Genomic DNA, 27,572 nt, shown 5'->3' with positions numbered 1-27,572 from the left:
TTCCTTTGCTGTGCAGAAGCTTTTTAGTTTGATGTTTACTTTTGCTTTTGTTGCATTTGCTTTCGGTGTCAAATCCAAAAACTCATCCACAAAACCAGTGTCAAGGAGCTTACCACCTATGTTTTATTCTAGGAGTTTTATGGTGTCAGGTCTTATGTTCAAGTCTTTGATCCATTTTGAGTTGATATTGTGTATAGTATAAGGTAGTGGTCCAGTGTCATTCTTTTGCATGTGGCTGTCCAATTTTCCCAACACCATCTATTAAAGAGACTCCTTTCTCTATTGTATAGTCTTGCCTCCTTTGTAGATTAATTGACCATATAATTGTGGGTTTATTTCTGGGCTCTCTATTCCATTGATCTGTGTGTCAGTTTTTATGCCAAAACCATACCGTTTTGGTTACTGTATCTTTGTAATACAGTTTGAAATCAGGGAGGGTAATGCCTCCAGTTTTTTGTTTTTCAGTTTTTTCACCTGTGACTCCACCTCCCTTCTGGCAACCACCAGTTTGTTCGCCGTATTTAAGAGTCTGGTCTGGGGCAGGTGGGTGGCTCAGTTGGTTGAGCGCCCAGCTTCAGCTCAGGTCATGGTTCATGAATTCGAGCCCCACATCAGGCTCTCTGCTGTCAGTGCAGAGCCTGCTTCTAATCCTCTGTCCCCTTCTCTCTCTACCCCTCCCCTACTGGCATTCTCTGTCTCTCATTCTCTCTCTCTCAAAAATAAACATTAAAAAAAAAAAGTCTGCTTTTTCATTTGTCTCTTTTTTTCTTTGTTTCATCATTTGTTTCTTAAATTCCAAACATGAGTGAAAGCACGTGGTATTCATCTTTCTCTGACTTATTTCACTTAGCATTATACCCTCTTGGTCCATCCGTGTTGTCACACATGGCAAGATCTCATCCTTTATGGCTGAGTAACATTCCATTGTGTATATATAGCACATCTTCATTCATCTATGGATGGACACTCAGACTGCTTCTGTATCCTGGCTGCTGTAAATATCATGCAGCAATAAACGTAGGGGTGCATATATCTTTCAGTCGTGTTGATTTGATTTGCAAATACTGACCCACTCTTGCATCCCTGGAATAAATCCCACTTGGTCGTGGTGAAAGATTTTTTTAATGTATTGTTGCATTGTCGGTTTGCTGATATTTTGTTGACATTTTTTGCATCTGTGTTCATCAGAGACCTTGGTCTGTAGCTTTCTTTTTTTGTAGTTGTCTTTATCTGGTTTTGGTATCGAAGTAATGCTGGTCTTGTGGAATAATTTTGAAAGTTTTCTTTCCTCTCCAATTTTTGGAGTATTTGAGAGGAATAGATATTAACTCGTCTTTATTTTTTTTTTATTTATTTTTTTTATTTTTTTTTTCAACGTTTTTTATTTATTTTTGGGACAGAGAGAGACAGAGCATGAACGGGGGAGGGGCAGAGAGAGAGGGAGACACAGAATCGGAAACAGGCTCCAGGCTCCGAGCCATCAGCCCAGAGCCCGACGCGGGGCTCGAACTCACGGACCGCGAGATCGTGACCTGGCTGAAGTCGGACGCTTAACCGACTGCGCCACCCAGGCGCCCCTTAACTCGTCTTTAAATGTTTGTTTGAATTTACCTGTGAAGCCATCTGGTCCTGGACTTGGTTGGTTTTTGGATTACTGATTCAATTTAATTGCTAGTAATCAGTCTGTTCAATTTTCTTTTTCTTACTGATTCAGTTTTGGAAGGTTGTATGTTTCTAGGAAATTACCCATTTCTTCTAGGTTGTCTGATTTGTTGGCAAGTAACCTTATATGTTCCTATAATCCTTTGTATATCTGTGGTGTTGGTTGCTGTTTCTCCTCCTTCATTTCTGATAGTATTTATTTTGAGTCTGTTCTCCCTTTTTTAATGAGTGTAGCTAAAGGTTTATCAATTTTGTTCATGTTTTCAAAGAACCAGCACCTGGTTTCATTGATCTGTTCCATTGTTTTCTTAGTCTGTATATCTTTTTTTTTTTTTTTTAAGTATGCTTCACACCCAGCACAGAGACCAAGGCAGGGCTTGAACTCACGACCCTGAGATCAAGACCTGAGCTGAGATCAGAAGTCGGATACTTAACCAACTGAGGCACCCAGGTGCCCCTAGTCTGTATATCATTTATTTCTGCTCTGATCTTTATTATTTCCTTCTTTTTATTGGCCTTGGATTTTGTTCTTCTAGCTTCTTTGGTATAAGATTAGATTATTTATTTGAGATTTTTCTTGTTTGTTGAGGTAGGCTTGTATTGCTATAATCATCCCTCTTAGAATAGCTTATACCGCACGATGCCTCCAGCTTTGTTCTTCCCCAAGATTGGTTTGGCTATTTAAGGTCTTTTGTGGTTCCATACAAACATTAGGATTGTTTGTTATGTTTCTGTGAAAAGGGCCATTGGAATTTTGATAGGGATTGCATTGAATCTATAGATTGCTTTGGGTAGTGTGGACATGTAAAAATTCTTCCAACCTGTAAGCACAGAATAGCATTCCATTGATTTTCTGTGTACTTTAGTTTCTTTCATCAGTGTCTTGTAGCTTTCAGTGTGCAGGTCTTTGACCTTCTTGTTGAAATTTATTCCTGGGTATTTTATTCTTTGTGATTCTATTGTAAATAGAATTGGTTTCTTTTAGAATTTTTTAAATTTATTTATTTCGAGAGAGACAGAACACGAGAGCAGGAGAAGGACGGAGAGAATAGCAAGCAGACTCCACACTGTCAGCATGGAGCCTGATGTGAGGCTGGGACTCACAAACCACAGGATCATAACCTGAGCTGAAATCAGTTTTCTGACTCTTAACTGACTGAGCCATCCAGGCGCCCCAGTAGGATTCGTTTCTCAATTTCTTTTCTTTGTTAGTTCGTTATCAGTATATAGAAGTGCCACTGATTTTTGTAGATTGTATATCTTGCAACTTTACTGAATTGGTTTATTATTTCTAACAGGTTTTTGGCTGAATCTTTAGAAACCTATGTTTCAATATATCTGGGAGTAGAAGGTTTTAAAAAACATTTTTTTAATGTTTATTATTTTCGAGAGAAAGAGCATGAGTTGGGGGAAGGGCAGAGACAGAGGGAGACACAGAATCCAAAGCAGGCTCCAGGCTCCGAGCTGTCAGCACAGAGCCCGACTCGGGGCTCAAACTCACAAACCGTGAGACCATGACCCGAACCAAAGTTGGACGCTTAACTGACCGAGCCACCCAGGCGCACCAGGAAGTAGAAGCTTTTTCAAAAGGCCAAAATCTCCTGTGTACTTCTCTTCTGCTAGGAAGGGAGAAATGCATGTGAACGAAAGCAGTTCAACACAAGCAGCTTAGACCTGGATTAGAAGCAGAGGGGATTGGCAGTGGCAGAGAGATCAAAAAGTAATTTGCAACCAGAAGCCACGGGATTTTCACCTGCCACATGGTTATCTTTATTATTTACTTATTTATTTTTAGAAAAATCTTGTTTGGCCTGATAGGAAGAAACCAGGAATAAGTTGTTAGGATAGCCCTGGAGTTTCTTGGGCTTTTTTTTCTTTTTCAATATTTTAAGTTTTTATTATGAAAAGTTTAAGACATACCCAGAAGTAGAAGATTATAACTATTAATATGTAGTCATACACCTACAGTTAAATATTTTTCACAAACACTCCTACCCAATTCTTCCCACAGGTTTATTTGGAAGCAAATCACAGATAACTTATTCTCTCCGTAAATATCTTAGTATATTATCTCTAGAGATAGATGTTAAAAAAAAAACATGACCGCAAAACCATCATCGCAATTAGGAAAATTAATGATGCCTTCCAGTATCTAGTGTTCGAGATTTCCCAATTATCTTTTTTTTTTTTTTAATTCCAGTGTAGTTAACATATATACAGTGTTACATTAGTTTCAGGTGTAGCACGCAGTGATTCAGCACTTCCATACGGTACTCGGTACTCGGGGCTCACTGGGTAGATGCCCCTCTCATGGTCCAGTGAAAGATCAGATTCTGAATTGAAGCAAGGGTAGAGTTAATGAGCAAGGGACAGATTGGAGAAATTTTTCATGAAGACTTTTCCACCAAGAACAGGTGAAATTATGTTTTAGGTAATCCATTTCTCTAAGATTTAATTATCTACCAAAAATGAGGCAGCAGTATTTGGCATGTAAACGGTTGTTTTAGTGACTTTACGATTTTACTTTTGTGCAACAACCTTGTTTTCTGATGATGTCAGGTAAATGAGGCGTTTAGGTTAAATGTGATTTTGCTCTTCCTTAGCTTTTAATCTTTCCGGAAGACATATTGAAACAGATGAAATAGACTCGCCAAAGAGTTTTTGGTATCAGTTTTTTTCCAGTTAGGAAACCAAGGCAAAAGGGATTTAAATACCTTGTTATCAATCCCATGCTGCTTGTTGGTTGTGGAATCAATGTCAGTTACATCTGGTTACTAAATTCACCTCATTTCTGTCACTAAAATGTACTTACCATCAGTATTTCTCTGAAAAAGTAGGGGGTGAAATGGGATATCATTGCCAATTTTGCACAAGCGTTTAAACTATTCTCCACATTCAGACTCATTTAGAGTTAGTTCCAGCGGTAGGTACAACTTCCAGTGTACGGTTACACGTATCTGAGAAAGAATGTTCCTGGGCCATGAATTTTTAAAAATTAACATGCTAACCAGAATTTCCAGTGATCTGCTTATCATTAATTCACTGCTTGAACTGGTGTTACAAATACAAGATCAGAATTTAGTCTCACATGAGCTACATCAAGCTGTGTTGTTAATAGAACAGTGATAAAGAATGGAGTTGGGGTGCCTGGGTGGCTCAGTTGGTTGAGCGTCTGACTTCGGCTCAGGTCATGATCTCGCGGTTTGTGAGTTCGAGCCCCGCATCGGGCTCTGTGCTGACAACTCGGAGCCTGGAGCCTGCTTCAGATTGTGTCTCCCTCTCCCTCTGCCAATCCCCCACTCATGCTCTGTCTCTTTCTCTCTCTGTCTCTCTTTCCCTCTATGTCAAAAATAAATAAACATTAAAAAAAAATTTTTTTTTTAAAAAGTCAGACTTTGGCCCAGGTCACGATCTTGCAGTTCATGACTTTGAGCCCTGCGTTAAACTCTGTGCTGACAACTCAGAGCCTGGAGCTTGCTTTGGATTCTGTCTCCCTCTTTCTGCCCCTCCCCCACTTGTGATCTGTCTCTCTCTCTCTTTCTCTTTCTCTTTCTCTCAAATATAAATAAAAACATTAAAAATTTTTTTAAAGGAAAAAGAATGGGGTTAAATTGCCTGGGATTAAACCTTAGCCTAGCCGTTTACTAGTTGTTTGACTTAGCAGAAGTTACTGAGTTCTCTGTGCCTCTTCTCTGTTTAATAAGGAGCCAGCCCCACCTACCTCATGGGGTTGTGAGAATTAAAATGATACTCTGGGGGCTCCTGGGTGGCTCATTCAGTTAAGCATCTGACTCTTGATTTTGGCTCAGGCCGTGATCTCACACACAGTTCGTGGTATTGGGCTCAGCGCTGACAGCACAGAATCTTCTTGGTATTCTCTTTCTCCCTCTCTCTGCCCCTCTCTCCTTCACTCTCTCTCTCTCAAAAATAAATAAACTTAAAAAATTTAAAAAAATGATACTCTGTACATATAGGTGTATATTATAGGTGTTCAATAAATGTCCATTATAAGCAAGCTGGTCTAGGAAGATTTGGATTTACATAAAGATAAATTCTTGCCTTTAAAAAAGAATTCATTTCACTACAGGATTCACAGTAGGCTAAAATAACAAGTATCTTTATTCCATTTAGATTGATTTTTTTTTTTAGAAACCTATATCTATTGTGGAAAATAAGGTATCTACACAAAAATTCTTGTATTCCTAGAATTGTTTCAAGGTAATATCCTTAAAGTATCCTGTTGTCTGTCCCCCAGATTTTCTTTATATTATTTTAATTGGTCCTTTGAAAAAATAGTATTATGTTTTTGTTGACTTTTGACTAAATACCTAGGTCCTGTGGCATATAAAAACATTGCACTTCATACAGTAAAGATCTCTGACCTTCAAAAATTTATTTTTGAAAATATTTTGGATCAGTTCCCACCATTGACGGAAGAGATAGAATGGATCTCTCATCAGAGCTATATATGAGCTTGTAACTCTCCAGCTTTGAAACTGGTGACAAAAAACAAAGGATCTTTCCCTGCTGTCTTCTTTCTAAGGACAGTTTTTGGGTTTTGGTGTTTTGTGGTTTTTTCTTTTTTTTTAACGTAATCCTGCCCATCAGACCTTACAGCAGTAAAAAATGAGCCATTTGCATGACTTCTCACTTGATTGTTTTTTGCCTCACTGGAAATATTGCCTTCCTCTTTCATTCTTTGGAATATTTAGCAAGTGATACAAGGTCTGTCGGCTGTGGAATTTATTGGTGTTAATAAGGGTTCTGATACCTTCCAGCATTCATTTCCCAAAGTTACTAACTGATGGTAACGTAGGCTTTCAGCTTTGAAAGCACATATTTGTTGTGGTTGTTGCTTTTGGTCGCTGTTGAGTGCCTACTATTTGGGTACCAAACCAGGACCTTTATACACATTATCTCATTTAATTTTTACAACACTTCCATGAGAGTTACTGCACCCCTTTGTTGTTAGGGAAACTGAGGCTCAAGAAGTTAATTAACTTTTCAGGGTGCCTGGTTGGCTCATTCACTGGAGCATGAGACTTGTTATCTCAGGGTCATGAGTTCGAGTCCCAACATTGGGAGTAGAGATTACTTAAAAAAATTAAAAAATAAAATCTCTAACAAAAAAAGAAAGAAGTTAAATAACTTTTGTAGGTCATAAAAAAGAGCCAGGATTCTGCCTGTGGCCTAACAGACTCTTACTGCTGACTCTTGCATGGTTTATGCCATGGCGCCTTTCCAAACCGATTCTCACGTCTTTCCAAACCAATTCTCACCATGAACATCTTGTTAGTTCTAAAGAATTTATGTACTTATGTGAGCATAAGTACATCCATGTGTGTGGAAGACAAAAAGACTGCACCAAAAATGTTATGAGTGGTTATCTGGTTGGTACATCACTGGGGTGGTTTTTAAATTTTTCTTTGGGGTGCCCGGGTGGCTCATTCAGTTAAGCACCCAACTGCAGGTCAGGTCATGATATCACGGTTCCCCAGTTCGAACCCCACATCGGGCTCTGTGCTGACAGCTCAGAGCCTGGAACCTCTTTGGATTCTGTGTCTCCCTCTCTTTCTATCCCTCCCCTGCTCACGCTCTCTCTCAAAAATAAATAAACATTAAAAAAAACCATTTTTTTCTTTGTATTCCTTTGTATTTTCTACACATATGAACATACGTTCTGTAATAAAATTTTTATGTTACGTGGTGAACTTAGTAATTGACACAGGACATTTCTAATTCATTGTTGCTTATTTCTAGGTCAATTGGCCTTATTTCCTCCGTGGAAGTCTAGTCACTATGACGTCGTAGTTGGTGTGTTGTCAGCTCGCCATAACCATGAACTTCGAAATGTGATAAGAAGCACCTGGCTGAAGCATCTAATGCAACATCCATCGTTAAGGCAACGGTAGGTCTGCTTCGTCGGCACCTTGCCCGATTTACTGAGTAAGAGTTGTGAAAAACTTCTTTGGGGATGGTCAGAGATGCTAATTTAGGCCTGTGGCCTTTCTCCCTGGGAGAAATGGCCATTTCATTTTGCCTTCCCTCCATGTAACTGAGTCACGAAAGGAAATTTTTCTTAATGTTTATTTAGTTTTGAGAGACAGAGCAAGTGTGCACATGAGCAAGGGAGGGGCAGAGAGAGAGAGGGAGGCAGAGGATCCCAAGGGGCTCCGCATTGACAGAAAGCCCGACGCGGGGCTCGAACTCATGAACCACGAGATCATGACCTGAGCCGAGGTCGGACACTTAACTGACTGAGTCACCCAGGTGTCCCACAAAAGTAAATTTAACTGAGGCTCTTAGCCAAAAGATAGTTGGGGGAGACTATATTCATTGGTTAACATACCTGCTATTTATAGATACCTAGTTTGTTTTATTTTGCTTTGTTTCTGCTTTGATTTGGAACAGTAATTTGTAAAAGGTTCTAGTCCAGAAGAGTTCTCCGCTTAGACAAGTTTGTGTGTGAATATGCTTTTCGCTAACTTCCCAGAGACGCACTTAGTTTTTTTCTGTTCTGTGGTCTTTTTTAGTTGTGTGATCTGCAGTGTGTGTGGTACGCCATGCTCTTTTTTCTGACTACCCTTCCAGGGTTGACCTTTGGTAGCACATCTGTTGATATTAGATGGCTTAGTTATCGGTTAGGAGCTCAAGGCCTTCGTCTTCTCAGGGAGACCAGCCTCTGAAGTTACAGAGTGAGAGGCTAGTGGAAGAGAAGCGTGGGAGGTTGAACTCTTAGTCATGTGAGGACACTGAGGTGATGGCCAGTTCTCAGAAGCTCTCTCAGGATTGCATGAAGCTGGCATGTTTGGGACTGAGTAGCTATACAACTGCAGAATTTTCTTATCATCGGCAGTGAACATTTGCAGATTTCCTATCTTATGCATAGCAGCTTTCATTCTTTTTCAAGACCAGTTTCTTTCATTCATGATTTCAGTGATAATAGAACCCATTACCTGGCAAATGAAAGGCCTCAGACTCATCACTACTAATCAGAACCTCCTCTAAAACCTGTACTTCCTACGTAGTCTTTCCCATCTCTGAAAATAATGACCCCTGGGCGCCTGGGGGGCTCAGTCAGATGAGCGCCCAACTTGCCGAGGTCATGATCTCGCAGTTTGTGAGTTGGAGCCCCGCGTCGGGCTCTCTGCTGACAGCTTAGAGCCTGGAACCTGCTTCGGATTCTGTGTCTTCCTCTCTCTCTCTGTCTCTCTCTGTCTCTCTCTCTCTCTCTCTGTCTCTCTCTCTCTCAAAAATAAATAAATATTCAAAAAAAAAGAAAAAAGAATGTCACTAGGTCAGTCAGGAGAGGGCAAGAGGGAGAACTCCTGACACGGACCAGCCTTGTCACTCTGCCGTCGGGTCACCTGAGCACAATGCTCATAGCCTGTGTGTGAGGATGTTGAGGCATCAGGAAAATAGAAGTTTTAAAAATAAAATGTTGGGGGCGCCTGGGTGGCGCAGTCGGTTAAGCGTCCCACTTCAGCCAGGTCACGATCTCGCGGTCCGTGAGTTCGAGCCCCGCGTCAGGCTCTGGGCTGACGGCTCGGAGCCTGGAGCCTGTTTCCGATTCTGTGTCTCCCTCTCTCTCTCTGCCCCTCCCCCGTTCATGCTCTGTCTCTCTCTGTCCCAAAAATAAATAAAAAACGTTGAAAAAAAAATTTAAAAAAAATAAATAAATAAATAAAAAATAAAAATAAAAATAAAATGTTGTTATCTTGATTTCTTCTTTCTCTCACATGCCACATCCAACCCATCAGCATCTTTTCTTGGTGCTACCTTTACGTCACCTCCAGAATCCAGCCTCTGACCACCTTAACCGCTGCTCTCGGCACCCCAGTCCTCTTACCATCAGCCCACCGCTGCCTCTCACCTGGATGATTGCAGCAGAAGCCTCTATCTGAATTTCCCGCTTCTACCTTTGATCCTCTGTATTTTATTTTCCATACAGTAGCCAGAGTGCTTCTTTTTTTTTTTTAATTTTTTTTTTTTCAACGTTTTTTAATTATTTTTGGGACAGAGAGAGACAGAACATGAACGGGGGAGGGGCAGAGAGAGAGGGAGACACAGAATCGGAAACAGGCTCCAGGCTCCGAGCCGTCAGCACAGAGCCCGACGCGGGGCTCGAACTCACGGACCGCGAGATCGTGACCTGGCTGAAGTCGGCCGCTTAACCGACTGCGCCACCCAGGCGCCCCAGAGTGCTTCTTTTAAAATTAGTCAAATTGTGTCAGTTTTCTGCTCCTACGCCTCCTGTTGATTTCTCAGAGTGAAATGCTAAGTCTTTACTGTGGCCTTTGACCTTATCTAGATCTACTTCCCCTACAGTGGTCACCATCACCGTGGTTCAGTACACTAATTGTGCTTCTGCCTCAGGGCCTTTGCACTTACCATCTCCCCTGTCTTTATCACTCTTCCACTGGATATCCTCATGGTTCCCCGGTCTCAGGTTTTTCAGATCTCTGCTTAGATTAGATGTCACCTTAGCAGCCCCATATTAAATAGCACCCAACCCCTTTCTGTATCTTCCCTTACTTGACTTTATTTTTCTTTCTAATACTTATCACCAACTAACATGTTTATTATATTTAGCTTTATATATATAAAGTGTTTGTCTTTCTCCATTAGAATGTAGTTTCATGAGTACAAGGACTGGCTTTTTTCACTGATGTATTTCTGATACCTGCAACCTAACTTGGCCCAGGGGAAGGCACTCAACAGCTATTGAGGGAATGACTCAGAACTAAATGTCATGAGGAAAATTGACCTTCAGATATTCACCAGTAATTAATTTGTCATCATAGCATTCCTGCTTTAAATTTAGTAGGTTGGTGATTTGTTTTATAAAAATGATGGGATAGCTGTATAAAAATAGATATTAGCCCAAACTCCTTCCTGGGGCAGAGTAAGTTTATGGATCTAGTAAGAGTATTTAAGATGGCTTTAAAAAACTAACTTGGTAAATATAATTAATTAGCAAATTTATTCATTTCTGTGTATACTTTTATTGTAATCTTTTTATTTTTGAGAGAGAGAGAGAGAGAGAGGGAGAGGGAGAGTGCTTATGAGCAGGGGAGGGGCGGAGAGAGAGGGAGACACAGAATCCGAAGAAGGCTCCAGGCTCTGAGCTGTCAGCACAGAGCCCGACATGAGCCTCGAACTCACGAACTGTGGTGAGCTGAAGTCAGACGCTCAACCGAGTGAACCACCTAGGCACCCCTGCACTCTTATTTTATTTATTTATTTATTTATTTATTTTTAAAATTTTTTTTTTCAACGTTTTTTATTTATTTTTGGGACAGAGAGAGACAGAGCATGAACGGGGGAGGGGCAGAGAGAGAGGGAGACACAGAATTGGAAACAAGCTCCAGGCTCCGAGCCGTCAGCCCAGAGCCTGACGCGGGGCTTGAACTCACGGACCGCGAGATCGTGACCTGGCTGAAGTCGGACGCTTAACCAACTGAGCCACCCAGGCGCCCCTGCACTCTTATTTTAAATGCTAGTTGTTTATAAATGGTACTCTGCCTTAATTGGCCATTAGTAACAGAAAGTGTTTGCATTTCTGTGGCTGTGGCTTGCTTTCAAATCTTGCATTTCACTGAAGGAGCCAGACTCCACATATATTTCCAGGACCTTGTTTAATTACAAGCCTTTGCAATAAAATAAATAAGTTGTCAACTTCACAACGTATCTTCTGCACGGAGGTAGTATATTGCTCGTGGTAGAATATAAAGATAGTCACAGTGTAGCCTGGGTCTTTATGGGGGAAGTTTAATGGAAGGAAGTAGATGTAATAGTGTAATAAAATGTTATATGTGCTGTGATATAAAGAGATAGAAAACAGCCTGGAGTGTTTGGGAAACCCCAAACAGTTCCATGTAACTGGAGCACGTGGGGTAGGGGCTTGTGGGCGAGAGTGAGGTGAAGCGCTGGGGAAGGAAAGAGAGGCGGAGAGACAGGGATGATGAGGTAAAGAGAGCAGGGAGGGTGTGGAACCAAGGGGTAGGCAGCGGCCGGGTCACGCACAACAGCCGTGGGGACAGGCCGAGGGGCTGGACTAAAGCGTGACCTTCGAGGAAAATGACATCAGTAAGTGGGGGGAGGAGGAGGAGGAGGATTGCTAGCTTTTAACATGGAGAATAGTGAAAGCATCAGTCGACACGAAAAATGCCAGATGAGAAGAGCAGGTGTCATGGGAAAGAAGTCCGCTGTGGGAATGTTGAGTTTGTGGTAGCTCCTGGCGGTGGTGTGCTAGTAAGTGTTTACCAGCTGGCTCTCTGAGAAATGAGTATGTTTGTATGTACGTGTATGTTTGCTGTAAGTTTTGTTGATATAAAGGATGTACGGCACACAAGTGACAGGATAACTTGTATGATACTCTTTATTACAAATTCCGTGTAGCCAGCAGATTCTCCTATGAATGCTTTTATTGTTTTAGACTTGACTTACGCTTGCCACTGACAAAAGAGTGTAGTTCTGACATAAACGTTCCCTTTAAGTTGAAGAGTAAAACTAAAGTGACAACTGAGGTATGTGCCGGAAGTTTACTCTCAGTCAGTAGAGTCCACAGCTTCTTTGCTGAATCAGATAATAGGTTTTGGTCAGTGGAAGAGTATTTCCTCAATTTTTTGTACCATTCACAACGGGATGGCTACAAACACATAGCTTTTGTCTTTTAATTTTTATTTACTTATTTTTAATTCAAGTATAATTAACATACAGTGTTACATTATCTCAGGAGTATGATAGGGTGGTTCAGCAGTTCCATTCAGTACTCAGTGCTCCTTATGAGCAGCGTGCTCTTTTTTAAAGAAAAAAAATTTTTTTAAGTTTATTTATTTATTTTGAGAGGTGGGCAATGAAGGAGAGAGAATCCCAAGCCGGCTCCGCACCAGCAGCACAGAACCCGATGCGGGGCTGAAACTCACAAACTGTGCGATCATGACCTGAGCTGAAACTAGGAGTCGGATGTTTAACTGACCGAGTCACCCAGGCGCCCCACAATAAGGGTGCCCTTCACGTATTTCACCTGTCCCCCCTCCCCACCTTCCCTCTGGTAACCACCAGTTTGTTTTCTCTAGTTAAGAGTCTGTTTTGTCTTTCTCTGGCTTACTTCACTTAGCATTATCCTCTCTAGATCCATCCATGTTGTTGCAAATGGCAAGAGTTCATTCTTTTTTTATGGCTCAGTGATATTGCATTGTATATCTGTACATCTCCCTGATCCATCCATCTATCAGTGGGCACTGGAGTTGTTTCCATGGACTGATACTGGCTGCGGTAAACACAGGGATGCACATATCTTTTCAAATTAGTGTTTTTGTTTCCTTTGGATAAGTAGCCAATAGTGGCATTACTGGATCATATGGTAATTCTATCTGTAATTTTTTGAGGACCCTCCGCACAGTGGCTGCACCAGTTCGCGTTCCCACCAACAGCGCACAAGTGTTCCTTTTTCTCCACATCCTGGCCAACACTTGTTTCTTGTGTTTTTGATTTTAGCCATTCTGACAGGTGCGAGGTGATATCTCATTGTAGTTTTGATTTGCATTTCTGTATGGTGAGTGATGTTGAGCATCTTTTCATGTGTCTGTTGGCCATCTGGATGTCTTCTTTGGAAAAATGTCTATTCATGTCTTCTGACTATTTTTAATTGGATTATTTAGTTTTTTGGTGTTGAGTTGTGTAAGTTCTTTATACATTTTGAATACTATCCCCTTATTGGATATGTCATTTGCAAATATCTTCTCCCATTCAGTAGGTTGCCTTTTTTTAGTTTCATTGATTTTTTTCCTTCACGGGGCAGAAGCTTTTTATTTTGGTGTAGTCCCAGTAGTTTAATTTTGCTTTTGTTTCCCTTGCCTGAGGAGACATATCTAGACAAATGTTTCTATGGCCAATGTCAGAGAAATTACTGCCTTTGTTTTCTTCTAGGAGTTTTATGGTTTCAGGTCTCACATTTAGGTCTTAAACCATTTTGAGTTTATTTTTGTGTATGGTATGTGAAAGTGGTCCAGTTCATTCCTTTGCATGTAGCTGTCCAGTTTTCCCAGCACCATTTGTTGAAGAGACTGTCTTTTCCCATTGGGTGTTCTTACTTCCTTTGTCATAGATTAATTGACCATATAATTGTGGGTTTATTTCTGGGCTCTCTGTCCTGTTGCATTGATCTGTACAGACATGGCACATTTTTAAGTTTAATCTGCATTAACTTTTCCTCCAACATTTACTTTTTTCCCCCCTCCCATCACTTAAAGTCAACAAAACAATAAATAAAACCCTTATTTGTAGTGTTTGCTCCCTTCCATGGTGTAAATACTCTCACCGTGACCACTTTGAACTAACTAATGCAACATCTCTGAACATAGAGTTGGGGAAGGTATGTATTAATTAGCACACCATTATATTTCCACCACATGGATAGAATAGATAAAAATAACCTCAAGAGCATAGATAACAGTGAAATAATTAAGAAATGATTAACTCAGGTATTTTCTTTGTTTTTAATGTAATGTATTAATTGTAAGTTTATGTAATTTAATAAAGGCCAGGCTTAATAACCAGCCCACAGAATTCCCAAAAATTTAGCGATTGGCTCTCTCAAGCCAGTGGGCACAGGCTCCAGCACCTGTCACCTGTAGGCCATCTAGGTGAAGGTGTCCAATGAATATAGGGACCTTTTACTTAGAAGATGGGTCCAAACTAGAGACGCTAATTCAGAAATCATTCTCAAGCCAGTTGAAGCCTCAGGAATAAACCGTGTCCAGGGAGAGCAAGCAAAAAAGAAAAGAGACCAGGGCAAAGCCCTGCTTTAGTTATCTCCCCTAATGGACAAGCTGGGGAAGAAGAGCCAGTGAGGGGACTGAGCCGGCCATGTAACGGAGGGGAAAGAGCCCTGTCCAGGCTATCAAACCGCAGGTTTGAGGTGGCGCTATCGAACCACAGGTTGAAGGGTTGAAAAGCATCTGTTGATTTAACAGCGAATCAGTGGCTACACTGGGGTAAACATCTCAGTGTAAGTGTTGGGTATCGAAGTTAGAATCTCTGTTTTATAAAATGAGTGGGACGTGAGAAATTAGAGCCTGCAACTTTAGTTAATTCCTTTGTAGAACTTTAAAGGAAAGGGTAGAGACAAGGAAGGGATGGCAGCTATACAGAAATTAATACCAAGACTTCGTCGGGGCACCTGGGTGGCTCAGTCGGCTAAGCGTCCAACTTTGGCTCAGGTCATAATGTCATAGTTCATGAGTTGGAGCCCCACGTGGGGCTCTGTGCTGACAGCTCAGAGCCTGGAGCCTGCTTCGGATTCTGTGTCTCCCTCGCTCTCTGCCCTTCCCCCGCTAATGCTGTCTCTCTGTCAGAAGTGAATAAACAATAAAAAAAAATTAAAAAAAAAAAAAACAAACCACTTCATCGTATTTATAATGTGTAGGGAAGGGACCACACGGTACAGGTAACCGGTGAAGAAAGGTGTAGGAGAGGACCTCCTCTTGCATAGACAGACTGATCTGGAGCAAAGGAATACCTTCTGACATAGAAGGAAGCAAGTCAAGAAGATTGCAGACAGAGATACGTTTGTGGGTCGGGGCATGAGAAACTGGCTTTACTGTAGTTTGCTCATAACTGGTGTGAGCGTCTGCTGGCAGCCAGGCCAAACGCTCAGACTTGCTTTAAAACAGCACGACAGTAGAGGGCTTACGCGGAAGTCACTTGGTGGCTGGCGACTTTTGGGTTGCTGGTTCTTTTGCTGGACTGGAAAAGGAAAGTTGGAATGAACGTCATAAATACTTGTGTCTCAAAGCAAAAGCTCTGATATGGGTGTGAGAAACGTGTGTGTGCAAAGTAAAGGTCAGTATCTGATGTTAATGCCAACGTCTCTCTCAGCGTGCTTGTCAAGTTCATAATAGGTGCTCGTGGCTGCGAGGTGCCCGTGGAAGACAGGGAAGACCCTTACTCCTGCCGACTGCTCAACATCACGAATCCAGGTGAGTTCCCTTTTCCTCAGCCCTGTCACTCCGTGTACAAGTCTGGTGTGGACGAAAAGCTGCTAAGCTCCCTAGCCCCCGTGGTCCATTTTTATTTAGCAGACTAAAATTCAGCTTTCATCCAAGTGTAGCTTTCATCTTTTTTGACGGTTGACTGATCACTGTTCAGTCTTTATAGATATACATAACTTCAGGATCCGGGAGAGTTAGCTGCTCAGCGTGATTCAGATGCATCTGGAGATTCCTCACGCCTAGATAAGTCCTGAATAACGGAATCTTGAACTTGGAGATAACTGCTCGCTTCACTGTCTTGTCGAGTTAGAGTGACCTTGGTACAAATACTGTGAATCGGCTTTCTCTTAGGATTATTGTCTAAGCTTCTGCAAAAGAAAGAAATGGCAAAAAAATTAAAAAAATTTTTTTCTTTTAACATTTCTTTGTTTTTGAGAGAGAGAGAGAGAGAGAGAGAGAGAGAGACAGAGTGGGAGCGGGGGACAGTCAGAGAGAGAGGGAGACACAGAATCCGAAGGGGGCTGTAGGCTCTGAGCTGTCAGCACAGAGCCCGATGCGGGTCTTGCATGCATAAACAGTGAGATCAGACCTGAGCTCAAGTTGGACGCTTAACCAACTGAGCCACCCAGGTGCCCCCCAAAATTTTAAATATGAGTAATATTTCACATTCCTTATAGTTCAAGATTTCTGGGAGTTCTAATGAGGCAGAGAGATGGTCCTGATTGGGTTCCCTTTGTTACCAGGGAACCGATTTTAGGTAATTGTGGATTGTATAACCATTTATCTTTCTTAATCCACATTTCCTATTTTCAACTGTGTTTCTAAGGGAGATTAAACTTTTCAGTCTTAAATGTGCTGATTATGACTTCTGGTATTTTGAGATTTGTCAAACCTGTATGATTATATACACCTCACTTTTATAGGTTAAGTGTGTGGGCTTTGGAGTCTGGCTTCATGGCTTTAAATCTAGGCTCTGCCTTTTCTAGGTGTGACCTTTGATCAATTATTTACCCGTTTTGTGTCTCAGTTTCCTTTTTTTTAATGTTTATTCATTTTTGAGAGAGAGAATGAGTGAGCTAGGGAGGGGCAGAGAGAGGGAGACACAGAATCCAAAGCAGGCCCCAGGCTCCGGGCTGTCAGCACAGAGCCCGACAAAGGGCTCGAACCCACAAACCATGAGATCATGACCTGTGCCAAAGTCGGACGCTTAACAGACTGAGCCACCCAGGCGCCCCGTGCCTCAGTTTCATCATCCATAAAGTGGACATGAAAGTTCTTACCTCATAGGGACTGACTGGATGAAATAAGTTGGTATATACGTATAATATTTAGAATAGTTCTTGGGATGTAGTAGGTAGTTAATTTTATTTTAAAGAACCTGCCTTTTATAAAGTTCAGTTTCAATCAGCTTTTTAAATAAATTGTACCGTATTTTCAGGTCTGTAGGGTAAAGCAGAGGTTTCTTACTCCCAATCTTTTAGTTAATGTTGCAATTACAATTTCATGGGCAATTGTGTTTCTCTTGAGAGAAGGTCCCTTCGCTTGCACTGTAGTCCCAGAGGGACCATGAGCCTAATAAAATGTATTACCGATGATGTAAGAGTAGCCTAGAATGAATTACATTTGAAATCCAAAACCAAATCAAATTTTTAAAAATGTCACCTTAAATTAACCAGGCTTTTATTATTTTGAGGGTTACTATTCATTAATAGTAAGAGAGTGGAGCTGTCGGTTAATAGAAGATTTTCATATATGTAATACTTAGCTTACAAATTTTTAGAAAATATGAGTAACTAAATTTATATTGAATCTAATTTTATCGTTTTTGATGACTCAGGCAGCATTTAGGTTTATTTTAATACCTTAAGGTCATCATGAGCACTAATCATCATGATACTCTGGCTGTATAGAAGAGTTGATTAATATAGCATTATCAAAGCAACACAGTTTCCTGTGTCTAGGTAGCCTGAAGTCCAAGGTCCATCTGTTTTAAATAGATATGTAATTATGTTATAATATGCTTAACCTGTTGGCCTTTAACATACATGCTTATATTTTGAATATCTTAAATTTACTGAGTGTATGAAAAAGAAAAACTTCTGCCGTCATCCAGTTTATTTAGCGTCTAGACTCCCTGGCCAGTGTTTGCCCAGCTCATGATAAAAAGCGTATCCTCCCTTTTCACCCTCCTGCTCATGTATGTGATTGGGTAGGAGCAATTGATTCCACTTAGTCACATTTTATTGAGCATCTGTTAAGTGTAAAAGAGCATTCTAGAAATTCTTAGGTAGGGATCCAAATGATCCACTGGGTGTCAGAAGAAGACCGAATTTCTATTTAACTGAAAATAAAACGTAATATTTATAGACTGAGCACACTGGTAACAGTAATATATGTGCATATTTTGTAAGTAAATATATGAGTGTGTATACAAATGCGTTTAACTGATGGGGTTGTGTGAGCAGCAAAATTGGAAAGCCACAGCTCTAAAAGATACAAAGGACTTTGAGAAAATCTTGTAGAATAGGTCTTTATATCACTTCACAAAGTGGCACCGATGTTCTCAGCCATGTGAACTCCTTCATGTAATCGGGCCTGATTCATTTATGGTAATTAAAAATATTATTTGAAAAGGACAGTTTTTGGCTTTGATTTAGACCAGGGAGTGTAAAGTGCACTGAGTTCAAAGTCAATAAACCTGGGGTAGATTCCTGGCTCTGCCACTTTCAGGGACCTTGAGTGAGTCGCCGAAATCACCAGGCCTCAGCATCGTAACCCACGATGCCAGATAATGCCATACGACGTAGCAGTTGTGAAGATGTGAGCGTGATGGGGCCTGGTGCACGGGATGTGATGAAATGCTTGCTGTGTGTGATGTGCTCCTCTTTTACCACTGTTGCATAGGGTTTTTCAGCGTTGTTGGAAGTGATTTCAAGTACTTCTGTCTTACGACATCACAAGTATTTGATTTTTTTATTTTTTACTTATTTTTTTAGGTTTTTTTCATGTTTATTTATTATTGAGGGAGAGAGAGAGACAGAGTGCTAGTGGGGGAGGGGTAGAGAGAGAGGGAGACAGAATCTGAGCAGGCTCCAGGCTGTGAGCCGTCAGCACTGAGTCCGACGCGGGGCTCGAACTCACGAATCGCAAAATCATGACCTGAGCCGAAGCCGGGTGCTTAACTGACTGAACCACCCGGGCACCCCAGCGACATCACAAATATTTTAAATTGCCCAGCAAGAAATAGGAATTTTGGAATTTGCAGAGCAAGACTAAATTTTCTCATTATTTATGACTGTGTTAGGTACTGTTTTTAATATCCCTGTTTATCCAACCTTTCCTAATAGATAGATGCCTTTGATAATATTCCTCTGTGGCGTTTGGACATGTGTATGCCCACATGTGTATACAAAAACTTACTAAAGTTGTTCTGATAATTAAATATTTTACCAAGATGTGGGGGAGAACTTCATTCTTAAATTTCAAAATAAGTTTGTTTTTGTTCCTGGAAGCAGCCATATTTCTGGAGAGTTTTTTTAATTACTGTCATTTGTGAATTATAAGATTATATTTCTTTGGTTATGTAAAACTCCTTTTCTCCTTACATCCTTAGTTTTGAACCAGGAAATCGAGGCATTCAGTCTTTCTGAGGACACCTCATCAGGAATTTCTGAGGATCAGGTTGTCAGCGTGACCTTCCGAGTCCTCTACCCGATTGTTATTACCAGTCTTGGGGTGTTTTATGACGCCAGCGATGTGGGTTTCCAGAGGAACATCACTGTCAAGCTTTATCAGGCAGAACAAGAGGTATGCACTGTTTTGGTTTTTTTTTTTTTTTTTTACAAATTCCCCCCAGTTTTCTTTTTAAAAAACACCAGCTTTTTCCTCATGGCACATAGCAGATTGGGAGACTACATAATTACCTGTGGTTGGAAGACTTCCCTTACTAATTGGATACACGATAGCATAATATATTAATATGCTGGTTTGGGAAGAGAATACCAATGGATAATAACCGTCTTGTGTCTAGAAAAGAAAAAAATTGGACCAGATTAGAAATTCCCAACCGAAAATCCCCTAAAGCCTAAGGAATTACAAAAGTTGATAGTGAACGTAAAAACTTTGGGACTCTGAGGTATAAGCGAGTGTTATTGTCTCTGTTCCAAGCCTGAACGTCTGTCGCTATAATGCAAGGCTGACAGCTGCTTCAAAGGTCTTTTGTAATGAGGATGTAGAGGGAATGAAAGTTTAAAACAGCTGGGCTTACTGTGTTCCTGATACGTGGGGAAATCTGATTTGTTCACAGAGCATATCTGAAGGAGTATGTCAGTGAGGAATTGCATTTGAAAAGATCCATTTGTGGGTTTTAAACTTTAGAAATCTTGGCGGAATTCTACAGTGAACACCCATGTATCTAGCTGATTTCTACAATAGTTAATATTTTGCTGCATTTGCTTTATCATGCACATAGTTGTTTCTCGATCTTTTTTTTTTTTTTTCCTTACTGAATTTCAGAGTCAGTGTCAGGCATCAGTACACTTTGGCCCTAAACACTTCAGCATACATGTCATTAATTAGACTTTAATGTTTGTTTGTGGTTTTTAATTTTTATTTATTTACTTTTTTAAAGTTTATTTAAGAAATCTCTACACCCCACATGGGACTTGAACTCACGACCCCGAGATCAAGAGTCACGTGCTCTTCCAACTGAGCCAGCCAGGCACCCCTCAGCCAGTTTAAACTGCATAAGGTTGTGTAAACCAAACTCCTGTCCCCTTGTCCCTTTCCTAGAGGTAGCCTTTTTTTTTTTTTCTTTTCTGTTACCATTGACTAGTTTTGCCTCTTGTGGGATTTTATATGTAAATAGAATCAAAAAGTACTCTCCTGTGTAAGGCTTTTTTCACTCAGCATGTTTTTGTAACCCATACATGTTCTTGTATGTATTAGTGAATTTTCCCTTCCCTTTTACTTTTTTTTTTTAAGTGAGCTCTGTGTCCAATGTGGGGCTTGAGACCTGAGACCAAGAGGGCAAATTCTGGCAACTGAGCCACCCAACGCCCCATCCCTTTTCCTTTTTTTTTTTTTTTTTTTCTGAGTTGTGTTCCAGCAATATGTTATCTGTTCTCCTGATAGTGGGCATATAGAATGTTACCAGGGTTCTTATTTATTTTTTATTCTGTTAGTGGGATGAATTACATTTTTTGGTTTTGAAATGTTAAGCCAACCTTCTATTCGTCTTGGTCAAAATATGTCATTTTTTTTTTTTTTTTTATGTTGCTAGAAATTGTGTTTCTTGAGGACAGCATGTAGTTGGGTCTTCCTTTTTATCCAGTCTGAGAATCTCTACTTTTTTACATGGAGTGTTTATCCATTTACATTTAATGCAACTCTTGAAGTGGTTAGATTTCTGTTTTTCATATTGCTATTTGTTTTCTGTTTGTTCCACTGTTTTTCATTTCTCTGTTCCTCTTTTCCTGCCTTCTTTGGGTTTGAATATTTTTTAGGATTCCATTTTAATTTCTCTGTTGTCCTTTCAGCTACAGTCTTTGTATTACTATTTTTGCATGTGTGTGGTTGACGGAAAGACTATAATACACATCTTAAACTTTTCTTTGTTGTTGTGTACCCTTTCATGTAAAATATAAGAACAATACAGCGTTACAACTTTTGCTTTAAGCAGCTAAATGTGGGGGCGCCTGGGTGGCTCAGTCGGTTAAGCATCCGACTTCGGCTCAGGTCATCATCTCACCGTTTGTGTGTTCAAGCCCCGCATCAGGCTCTGTGCTGACACCTCAGAGCCTGGAGCCTGCTTTGGATTTTGTCTCCCTCTCTCTCTGCCCCTCTCCGGCTCGCACTGTCCCTCTATCTTTCTCTCAAAAACAAGTAAACATTAAAAAAAAAAATACAGTTAAATGTGTATGAAAGTCATTTAGAGAAGGTATAATCTTTTGTATTTGCCCACACACATATTTACCTTATCCGGTGCTCTTCATTCCTTCCTGAATATTGAAGTTTCCTGAATATGCAAGTTTACTGGTAATGAATTTGCTTAGTTTTCATTTTTCTGAAAATGTTTTTGTTTTGCTTTTATTCTGTCCCCCCCCCCTCCTTTTTTTCTTATGGAATATTTTCTGGATATAGAAATTATGGATTGATTTTTTTTCTCTTCAATATTTTTAAGATGTCAGCTCAGTATTTTCTGGCCTCCATTGTGTCTGGTGTTCAGCCAACTAGCTTACATACTGCCCCCGGGAGGATATATGTTATGTGGTTTTTGCCTGCTTTTCCTGGCTGCTGTGAAGATTTTCTCTTTATATTTGGTTTTAAAAGCAGCTAGATTGTGTTGCACTTTGGTGTGGCTTTCTCTTTGTGTCTATTCTGCTTAGGGTTTGCCAACTTTCTTGAATCTGTAAGTTTGTCTTTTACCAAATTTGGGAAACCTTCAGCTATTAACGTTTCAAAAAATTTTGCTCAACCCCATTTCTCCACTGATTTCGGGATTCCAATTACATGTATATTAGACCTTTTTTCTGTTTTTCAGATTTGATCATTTCCATTAATCTGTATTCAAATTCACTGACTCTTCTGGCATCTCAAATCTGCTGTTAAGCCTGGCCAGTGAATTTATTTTAGATATTGTCCTTCTCAGTTCTAGAATTTCCCTTTAACTCTCTTTTGTAGTTTTATTTCTCTGAAATTTCCTGTTCATTCATATTTGACCATATTTTCTTTGCAGCTTTGACCTTAGTTATAATTATGGCTTTAAAATACTGTCTGTTTATTCTAGTATTTGAATCATGTTGAAATCTGTCTCCATTGATTATCATCTTTTCTCTTGAGCATGGATAACATTTTCCTTGTGTATCTTTTCTCAAGTAACTTTGGATTATATCCTAGATACTGTGAATAATTCATTGCAGGATCTCTGGATCCAATTATATTCCATGCAGAGTATTGATTTTTTTGTTTGTTTGTTTTAGGCAGGCAGCTACATTGGCTGAGAGAGACTTTAGACTTTTTCTCCTTTGCAATGGGCAGCCGCTGAAATCTCTGTTCAGTTCTTTGGGACTTTGATGGGCTACTTGGATTCCGCTTTGAATGTGGCTGTCATGATTCTGAGTCAGCCACAGATTTGGGCAGAATTTATATGAAGAATTTAGGATTCTCTCTTTTTGACCCTTTACTTTTCAGGATTTTCCTCACTTTGTAGCTGGTGTGTTTATCCCAACTCTGTCCTTTGATTTTTTTCAACCAGAATAATGGCAGTTTTTAATTAGAATTTCTAGTTGCCCTTGCAAGGTGTGCCTTCAGACTAAGAACCATTTAAAAAATGTTTTTTTTTTTTTAATGTGCCATACTTCCTAATATTGATTTTCCTCCAATTTCAGCCTGTTCACATTCCAGTGCCTTCAGATCTTTTTTTTTTTTTTTGGTTTTGTCCAGTGTTCATAATTGTTATCTATAGAATTGTTATCTATAGAAGAACTCAGTTTTTTTAGACATCATTAAACTTACTTCTGTATTATTTTGAACGTTAATTGTTAGTAACAGATACAGTGTTAGAGAGCAACCAGTAAATATGTAAATCAATTTAAGATTAGATTTTTTTTTTTTGCATTTTGTCCTATTCCTGCCTTTTCTAAAGAATCTGTAGTTAGTGAATGTGCTTAATTACATAAATGTAAGCAGGAGGGAACAAATCCTACTAATGATTCCAGCCATTATGATTACAGTGAGAGAGCTTCATGAAATGACTCAGGTATGGGAGTTTATATTTTATTGTGGTTAAGTTTCACTGATACAAAAATTCAAACACATAACTAAAACAGCAGGTCTCCGGATTCTACTGTTATCCTGATCTAGAAATTAGGATTACTTTCGGATCTTTTTAACATTTTTTTAAATGTTTATTTATTTTTGAGAGACAGCATGAGTGCAGGAGGGGCAGAGAGAGCTGACACACAGTATCTAAAGCAGGCTCCAGGCTCTGAGCTGTCAGCCCAGAGACTGATGTGGGGCTCGAACTCAGGAACCGCGAAATCATGACCTGAGCTGAAGTCGGATGCTTAACCAACTGAGCCATCCAGGCGCCCCTAGTTAGTGTTTTAGAACTTCGTGACAACTTTCGTTATCTTAAATACCTATTTAATAACCACGATTTCACGGGAAAACACAAATGATGTCTAAATGACAGGAGACCTGTATTAACTGTGGCTGGGCCATCGAGAATTATGCTGACCAAGACAGAAGAGGTTTGCAAACTTGCTGCAGATGTACTAACATGAAGTCTTTTCTTTTTGTTTTTTTCCTATTTCTTGCCTCCTCCTCCCCCTCCCCCCCCCATCCGTAGGAGGCCCTCTTCGTGGCCCGTTTTAGTCCTCCGAGCTGTGGTGTGCAGGTGAACAAGCTGTGGTACAAGCCTGTGGAGCAGTTCATCTTGCCCGAGGTATGGGGGATAAGGAAGAGGCCGTGATACCAGTTCAGTCCTTCGTAGGCCAGGTTACGTTCTGCAGAGACAGGCACTCCATTTTTTGTTGTATGAGGACAGCTCTCCAGAGTGTAGGTGAGGCTACCGCAGTGCGTGTATTGTGTACTGAGATGTGGCTCTCTGCATCGGACTGCCGCGGAGCTCCAGGATGCCCCAGGGGCTGCCAAACCACACTCTTTGGAAAGCATTCGTGTTCCCATGGTTTATTTAGCAGAGTACGGCATGACTGTTTTAATGCCAAAGGATAATAATAGGCACGGGCTGATGGAAACACCAGATGCAGACACCATTTGAATAAGTCAGGTAGTTTACTGAATCTAAAGATGGGGGTGGTGAGTGCAGACAGGATAATTGCAAGGGATCGGCCACAATTCCAAGATGAATAAAGCTCTCCAGGTTATGGAACATGTCTGAGAAGAGCTGTCCCCTTCTAGATCCTTCTAGGTCCAGTCTTAAGCACATGTGTTCTAGAGATCCCCTCACCCACCTGCCAAGCGCCTCATCAGTCCTGCGGTGAAGCCACAGTTTGGCTGCTGAGCCTTGCATGGTTGGGCACGAACAGATCGCTCATCCGTCGGCTTCAGCCTTTCCAGGCTGGTTCAGTCTGTTCTGAGTCCATTCCTCAGTTCAGTGCTTTGGAACCACGGTAGGGATCAGTTTCCCAAGCATCTCTGGGAGTCACTTTAGATCTCCCGTAGAGTTCAATGCCGCAACGTCAAAGGCGAGCTAAAACGTGGACGCTAGACAGCTGATCGGTTCTGCGGGCTAACCAAGAGACATTTTCCTACCACTGGTCTTGTGGGTCCTGTTTACTTTTGCAACACATCTTACAGTACGCTGTGGATCTTTCGAGTTAAGTACAAGCAGTTGGAACTATCTTTGTAACTTAGAGTAAGTTGTTGGTTTGGACTTGCTACGAATTTTTGAGGCATACGATTTCTTTCTGGAGGGCAGCTTAGCAGTTTGTATCAGTTTGAGTCATCATCAGCATTATATGAGAATGCCTATTTTCCTGTGTCCTTGTATTCCTTTTAATTTCATATATGAATTTTTTTCTTTGTTACGTGGTGTACCGTAAAAGGTATCTTCTAATTAAGAGTAGTGGCTTAGCTATGCTATGTATTAGATCTCAGCTTTCGAGGAAGCCATTCTTTGGTTTGTGTTTATTTATTTGTTTATTTTAATTTTTTTTTAATGTTTTTATTTATTTTTGAGAGAGCACAAGCTGGGGAGGGAGTGAGGGGGGACAGAGGATCTGAAGCCGGGCTCTGTGCTGACCGGCTGACAGCAGCAAGCCCGATGTGGGGCTCGAACTCACTAACCATAAGATCACGACCTGAGCCAAAGCCAGGAGTAGGATGCTTAACCGACTGAGCCACCCAGGCACCCCTGACCCCTTCCTCTTTTTTTTTTTTTTTTTTAAATTTTTTTTTTTTTCAACGTTTTTTATTTTTATTTTTGGGACAGAGAGAGACAGAGCATGAACGGGGGAGGGGCAGAGAGAGAGGGAGACACAGAATCGGAAACAGGCTCCAGGCTCCGAGCCATCAGCCCAGAGCCTGACGCGGGGCTCGAACTCACGGACCGGACCGCGAGATCGTGACCTGGCTGAAGTCGGACGCTCAACCCACTGCGCCACCCAGGCGCCCCCCTGACCCCTTCCTCTTAAAGAGTTTCTGAATTTTGCCACCATCAGCAGTTTGAGCCAGATAATTCTTTGTTGTAGGGACTGTCCTGTTCATGAAAGGAACATTGGGCTCCTCACTTACAGCACGGAGCCTGCCTGGGATTCTCTCTCTCCCTCTTTCTCTGCCCCTCCCCTGCATGCACTGTCTCTGTCTCTCCCAAATAAATAAACTTTAAAAAACAAAAAGAGGAAGGAGTCACAGTGTGGGGCAAAGAGGAAGAAAATAAGCTTTAATACTTCAGGCTAATCAGTTTTTTGGAGTCTGGCCCATTATCTTGGTCAGCTGGAAGGAATTAAGAATTTTTATTAGCCCACAAAAATTACTACTTTCTCTTAGAATGAATGTCCCTGTTCTTTGGAAATATATGTTGGATGTCGTGATGTCCACATTTTGTTTTGAAGTTTTTCAACAGCAAACAACAAAAAAATGCATGTGTAAACAGAGATAAAGCAGATGTGGCCAAATGTTGACACCTGGTGAGTCTAGGTGATTTGGGTGTTAATTTCAACTTTGCTGTAGCTTTGAAGTTTTTCAAAATAAAAACTGGCCTGAGGTCAGGATGATGATCTAGCAATAGGTACTAAATGTTGGGATGGTGAGTGGGCATCTTAGTTAAGATTTAAAAAAAAAAGAAAAAAAAGATTTTTCATCTCCATGGCCTGGTGATCCTTGTCACTTTAAGGTTCAAGCAAAATTGACTTTTTACTTTTCACTACTTCTAAGTAATATTTTTTTCTTTTAAAATATGCATGGGACGCCTGGGTGGCTCAGTTGGTTAAGCGTCTGACTTCGGCCCAGGTCGTGATCTCACGGCTTGTGAGTTCGAGCCCGTATCCGGCTCGGTGCTGACAGCTCGGAGCCTGGAGCCTGCTTCGGATTCTGTGTCTCCCTCTCTCTCTGCTCCTCCCTAGCTCACGCTCACACATTCTCTCTCTCTCTCTCTGTCAAAAATAAATCAACTTAAAAAAAAATTTTTAAAGCATGCAGTTATTTAACAGTGGCTATACCTCGTGGTGAGGAGGTAGGATTATGGATGGCTTTTATTTTCTTCTTTTTGTGTATTTTCTAAGTGTTCTGTAATAAATACATATCAGCTTTATAAAAACAAAACACTCTTTAAAAATTCTGTCCTTTTACACAAACTCCTGTTTTTGTTGAAATCACGTTTAATTGTGCATAGATACTCATTTTTGTTGCTTCAAGCCTAATTAGGCTTATTAACACAGGAAAAACGATAGCGATGAATGGTTTGCCTGCATATCATCAGCACAGAATGACAGAAGAAAAACATCATTTGTGCCATTTTCGAGGGAGTAGAAGATGATTTGTTCATCATCTTATTCCCTCCACACTTGAGTCTCCTGGAGTAACGTGTCAGCAGTGGAGCTTGTCAAGTAAGCAGGTCTCCTGTAATGTCTTCATTGTGTGACGCACTAAAGCATAAATCTCAGTGGGAGTCACAAATTTAAATGGAGACTGCTATGTGCTTCTCTTAAGAGATTTCTCTAATTTCGTATTTTCGTTAATAGTGGAGTTGAAACCTGAAACTAATTTCAATGAAAAGACTATTTTTGTTCACCTGAGTCACTAGAGACATAATTGTTAGCAGTTTGGGTACTTACACACTTCCTGTTTATGAAAGTTGAAGTTCTTTGGCTATAGTCATTTCTCCAGTCCGTAAGAAAATTGTTAAAGGTTTTTACAGGTGCAAAAATACTATAGATTTAAGCCCACCTG

The 27,572-nt window shown here is 40.6% G+C and overlaps 1 protein-coding gene across 8 annotated transcripts in view; it reads left to right on the top strand.

Moving 5' to 3' along the window:
* B3GALNT2 (beta-1,3-N-acetylgalactosaminyltransferase 2) overlaps positions 1-27,572 on the top strand; it is a 78,157-nt gene that overhangs the window by 26,193 nt on the left and 24,392 nt on the right. For 7 of the 8 annotated variants that reach the window (XR_009252141.1, XM_058696208.1, XM_058696205.1 and 4 more), the window contains 4 exons: positions 7,423-7,570; positions 15,547-15,647; positions 19,273-19,466; positions 24,010-24,105. Coding sequence is in view for 7 of the 8 variants with exons in the window: in XM_058696208.1 (XP_058552191.1) it covers positions 7,423-7,570; positions 15,547-15,647; positions 19,273-19,466; positions 24,010-24,105 (539 nt within the window). In the remaining variant the exon portion in view is untranslated. The remainder of the gene's footprint in view (positions 1-7,422; positions 7,571-15,546; positions 15,648-19,272; positions 19,467-24,009; positions 24,106-27,572) is intronic. The other variant, XM_058696209.1, reaches the window with a different exon arrangement.

The sequence above is a fragment of the Neofelis nebulosa genome, chromosome 13 (genome assembly GCF_028018385.1).
Source record: "Neofelis nebulosa isolate mNeoNeb1 chromosome 13, mNeoNeb1.pri, whole genome shotgun sequence".
NCBI classification, from domain to species: Eukaryota; Metazoa; Chordata; class Mammalia; order Carnivora; family Felidae; genus Neofelis; species Neofelis nebulosa.
This window is presented reverse-complemented; position numbering and strand designations above follow the sequence as displayed.